Consider the following 5,249-nt stretch of genomic DNA (forward strand, 5'->3'; position numbering starts at 1 on the left):
GTTAAAGAAAACCCAGTATATTCAGGAAAGATTTTTTCAGAATCTGATTATCCAAATGAAGAATACCAAAAACTCAAGTAAACAAAAGCCATAGGTTCACACAATTGAAAGTCTCTTCACAGCAGCAATAGTAGGAAAAACAAAATACTCCTATTGGGCGGTGGTGGTGGCAGATGAGCAATTCAACTAACAAGCCACAAAACATAGCATTAATAAGTTCACCACCCTTCATCTGCCATCCCACCCACCTGAGTTCTCCAATCTTCCATCCCCAACTCTGCTATACATACCCTTTTCAATTTTCTTGAGTGCCCTGCAATTTCCATGGCCAAGATCAAGAGAATCTGTACTCTTCTGCTCAGGCTCATTGCCTTTGGAACCACACTAGCAGCTGCAATTGTTATGGCTACTAGCCATGAGACCAGTTCCTTCTTTGCTGTGTCGTTTGAAGCTAAGTACAGTGACACTCCTGCCTTCAAGTAAGTCATTGTTTTCTCTGATTCTGTCAAATTTTATTTGTTCTTGTGGTTTTTTAGTTAGTGAAATTAAAAGGGTGTTGCTGTAATATAGGTACTTTGTGATTGCAAATGCAATTGCCAGCGTTTATGGATTCTTAGTTCTCTTTCTTCCTTCAGATAGCCTGCTCTGGCGATTAGTCGTTGCCATGGATGTGGTACTTAACCTGAAACTTATCAGCTTAATTTTACTTTTTGATTTCTGGGTTATCTGACAAAATGGTGAGGAAATAGGCCGAACCTAACTTCACTGTCTCAAAACAATTAATGCGGACAACGTTGGAGCAAAAACATATAAGAAAATTGTAGGGTTTAATTCAAGCATTCCTCTAAATATTATGCAAAAGTAAAGAAATCCAATAAATCCTTACTCTTTCACTTCTAAACGAAGAAACTAATCTAACACAAACATGAAAGAAAACAACCACCTTCCATCAACTTCGAGGACCAAGAAAATAATATTCTCTTTCAAGCTTTTTCATTCTCACATGGCATACATTATCTTATCTTTTGCTAGTCGATGCCCTTGGTTACTCGTCGGCTCCATCCCCAGCTTTCTTCCACCCTCACCTCTGGAGCTTGGAGAGCTCGCCGTTACTAAAACAATCGGTAGGGTAAGAGAAGAAACAAAGTAGTGAGAGTTAGGGATTCTATCAAGAGATAAAAATAAATGGTAATTTAGTCCTTAATTTGTATTTAGAAAATATTTTTTATAAAAAATATTTTATACGTAGAATACTTTCAATGAGTTAATTTATTTTTCATTATTTAATTTTAATTTAAAAAATAAAATTTATTAATAATTTTATATATAGAAATGTTAATAAGGATATCAAAGTGCAGAAATAATTCTCTTTTAAAAGATAAAGTCATTTTTCTTAAATGATTTATTTATTTTTTTAATAAAAAAATATTTTTTAATAAGCGGTATAAACACTAAAAAATATGAAAAATATTTAAAAAATATATATTTTTCATAAAATAAATGGAGTTTTAAGATTTTAAATATTTTCTCTCTTAAAGACAGATGGAAGGATTTTTTTGCTGATGGAGATAAAAGACAATGATATTTTAATTTATTTTAAAAAATATAAAAGCTGACTTAATTACCATATTTAAGAATTAAATTGTAAATCTTTTTTTATTTAGCTTTAATTGATAAATACTTGTTAAAAATAATAAAATCCAACTGCTCAGTTTGAATTGAAAGTGTTTCTAAATTTTGAACGTTATTTTGTTTTCCAAAAATTATTGTGATGTGATAAAGTTGTTAAAATGGTTGTAACCATATTAGATGGGATTAGTTTATTATTTTTTATTATATTAAGACTTGTTGAATTCAATAATATTAGGCAGCTAAAATTTAGTCAATTCACAGCCATTATGTTCTCTCTTCTCAATTTTTTTTCTTTTAATTTATTTTTTTAATCTTTAAACATATTTAACGGTTAAACCTCTTTCAATTCTTTAAATACTGTAAGTGTTATTGTTAACCCTTTAAACAAAATCCTTTTAAACCCAACAATCCTTTACACACACAGACCAATGTATGCCAACACAAATCAAGAGTCTGAATCTGTTTGAACTTTGTGTTCTGAATAGGTTGTGACGATGTTGTTGACATCAAGCGTTTCGGCGGCACTGGCGATTGGTCAGGTGGGAAAGAAAGGGAATTCAAATGCAGGGTGGTTACCGATCTGTGGGCAAGTTCCAAAGTACTGTAACCAAGTGACAGGAGCATTAGCTGCTGGATTCGTTGCTGTCATAACTTATGCAGTTCTCCTTCTCTATGCTATTCACGCTGTTCTTAATCCTCTTCTTGTTCAAAAAACCTAGATAACCTTAGCTCTCTCGAGTCTCCAGGCATCTTATATATGATTTTTATTACAAAGTGATGTCGTTTCATTTCTGTTTGTATACTCTTCTTCTGTCTCCTCTCTTGTGGAGGGTAATAAATGGACATTATGCAAGTAAAAAAGACAATAACATAATCTATGTATATCCTAAGAGTTGACATATAGCATCTTTTAAAAATAGTATGAATTTGCTATTTTAACATGTAGATTTCCTTAATTATGATTTTTTATGTCTACTTTATTATTTTAGCTAATGATGGTTTATTTTCATTTAATTAGTGTTAAATTGAATCACTATCACTAATATTTATTTTAAATAATTAATTGACAAAAATAAATTTGTAAAATTATTATATTTTTATAACTCCTGAGAGTGTAAGTAAAAATACAGAGTAGTGATAAAAATGTAAAAAAATATATAATTTTAAAATTCTTGCAATAGATAATTTTATAAAAACTTACTCTCTCTCCGTTTTATAATTTTTTGTTGATTTTGCATTTTTACATATTAAAAAATGATACTACATAACACTTGCTCAAAGTAAAGTAATTTGTCACCATAAAACAGATTTACGTGGCAAGTATCTGATAAATGGATAATACAATCTCACTTCAGAAAAGTAAAATCTGAACACTCTAACACCTTATTCATCATCAAAACTCGCCCTCTCCTGGATAGGGTGAGTTTCAGCACAAAACTACTGTTATCAAACATAGTCCAGTGTAACCCCATTACGCATGTAATCGTAGAATCACCGACTTCTTAGCTGACAATATCCTTTATCGAGTAGTCGGCTGCATAATCGTCAGATTATCAAAAAATGCTATATTTATCCTCACTTTCTTACAATATAAAATAAGAAGGATCATATAGGCAAAGGTATGCTATTCTCTCACACCACAACTCTTACATTCTAAATATTATACTTGTCCTTCTCTTCACTTGATGACTTGAGTGTCGGAGTGGCTGCCGTAGGCACCCACCATCTCACATTCTTTTTCTTGCAGATTTAGCCAATCACAGCACAGCTCCGTTTCGACCACGTCATCTATTTAGTTTCTGCAACATCATTTGGTTTCACTACTTTGAGATCCGTTAAATCATCTCTATTTATTTGGCTTAAAATTGGTCTCCTATCTCTTCTCTGTTGGAAAAAAATCTCTCTTTTATCTCTCGAAATGATCGATAATCCACAAGCTGCTAAGGTTGCTATCGAGGAGGATGCTATCATTTCTTCCACTCTTGGCAGTGGACAAGGCACACCCCCTATGGTCAGCAAAGCAAATTCCAACAATTTGAGCATTAAGCAAATATTCCAGTACGTTAGAAGGTTGCAGGTTATTTTTGAGCAATACAAATCTCAGAGAGAAGCGTCACTCGTGGCTTCCATGGGAAGGAAAGAAGTCTCCATTGGTACCTCAAGGTCTTAGATAGCGGCAATTCAACCGCGATCTAAAGGAAGAGACAAATTCAAGGAAGAGGAATCATTAAATGATGCTTCGAAAGACGTCGGCTGGAAGCTAATAAGGGCTACTCCAAAGTACCAGAGAGGACAGGAAGAGGACAAAAGAATGATCCAAAAACAAGACCAAAAGCCGAGGAAGTAAAGATATGGGGGAAAACACAAAAATTACCCAGTCTCCCTAGAAAGTGACGACCAAAGTAAGTATAAGAATTATACTCTACTGTATAACTCACAAACACATATTCTAATGTGGATTAAGAAAAATGACAAAAAAATCAGGTGGTCTCTCAAACTCAACTCTAAAAAAGTCGAAAAACGAAATAGAACCAAGTACTAAGTCTAGAAAAGGAAAGTGAACAATAATTTTATTAGAACAGAGAAAGGTAAATAAAAATTATAGAATGGAGGAGTATTTATTAAATTATTAATTAAATCTACCTTCTAATATTTAGAAGAGTGAACAATTTCTAAAATTATCTGATTTCTTATTTATATTGATAATTTTGAATTATTTAGTTAATCAATAAAAATTGTAATACCCGGCTAGACTCCGGTATCGGAATTCCTACAGTCCGTTGGAATCTCGGATGTCGAAAACCTCTAGAAGGGTAAAATCATGTTTTTTTAAAATGTTTTAATGTATCTTATGGTTTTAAGCAAAAAGAAAATTGAGTTTTAAAAGAGAAAGACCAAGGAGACATTTCCAGGTTCGGCCGCCGAACGTGGGATGGTTTGGGGGGGCAAGTTAGGCTTCCGAAAGTTTAAAAGATTCGACGGCTAACCTCATGTTCGGCCGCTGAACTTGCATGAGTTTTGGAGGCACTTTAGGCTGCCGAAAGGTGATCTGCCAGCCCCTATATAAGAGCTCCATGGCCGAAACGGGCGAGTTTTCTCCCCATTTTCGGCCACGGTGATTTCTTGCTCTCCCATGGTTCATTTTAGATGTTTTTCCTTCGATCTTTCATGTTTTAACAAGCTTTATGTTGATTTGAAGATATTTGAACAAAAGAGCGAGTTTTGGAAGCTTGGAGACCAAAGAGTTGAGATCTCTCCCATCTCCAATTTGGATCGTCTCTCCTCTCATTCTTCAAAAGGTAAGAGTAGATCCATAGTTCCTTTAATGTTTTAAGTAAGTTTTGTGAAGTTTCTTGGGGTAGAAATGCATGTGTAGGTTTATGTGGAGTTTATGGGTTTACTGTGCGTTTATGAACAATGTATGTTAGATATGCAAGTTTGATGTGTTGTAGATGGGGTTTAGGATAGTTTGAAGCCCCTAGGAGCTTGTATGCTTGGGTATGCATGCTGTAGAATAGGAAAATGCATGATTGAATGAGTTGGGAGGCATTTATGCATGTTGAGCTGAGTTTCTGCCCTTTTGGGAAGAACTCAGGTTCGGCAGCCAAAGGCTCTTT

At 33.9% G+C, this 5,249-nt stretch overlaps 1 protein-coding gene across 1 annotated transcript; it reads left to right on the top strand.

Moving 5' to 3' along the window:
• Positions 1-223: 223 nt before the first annotated feature.
• Positions 224-2,573, top strand: LOC110607213 (CASP-like protein 1C1). The gene is made up of 3 exons (XM_021746290.2): positions 224-479; positions 571-673; positions 2,118-2,573. The coding sequence occupies exons 1-3, from the start codon at positions 325-327 to the stop codon at positions 2,349-2,351; spliced, it is 492 nt and encodes a 163-aa protein (XP_021601982.1). The 5' UTR covers positions 224-324; the 3' UTR covers positions 2,352-2,573.
• The last annotated feature ends 2,676 nt before the right edge of the window (positions 2,574-5,249 follow it).

The sequence above is a fragment of the Manihot esculenta genome, chromosome 12 (genome assembly GCF_001659605.2).
Source record: "Manihot esculenta cultivar AM560-2 chromosome 12, M.esculenta_v8, whole genome shotgun sequence".
Taxonomy (NCBI): domain Eukaryota; kingdom Viridiplantae; phylum Streptophyta; class Magnoliopsida; order Malpighiales; family Euphorbiaceae; genus Manihot; species Manihot esculenta.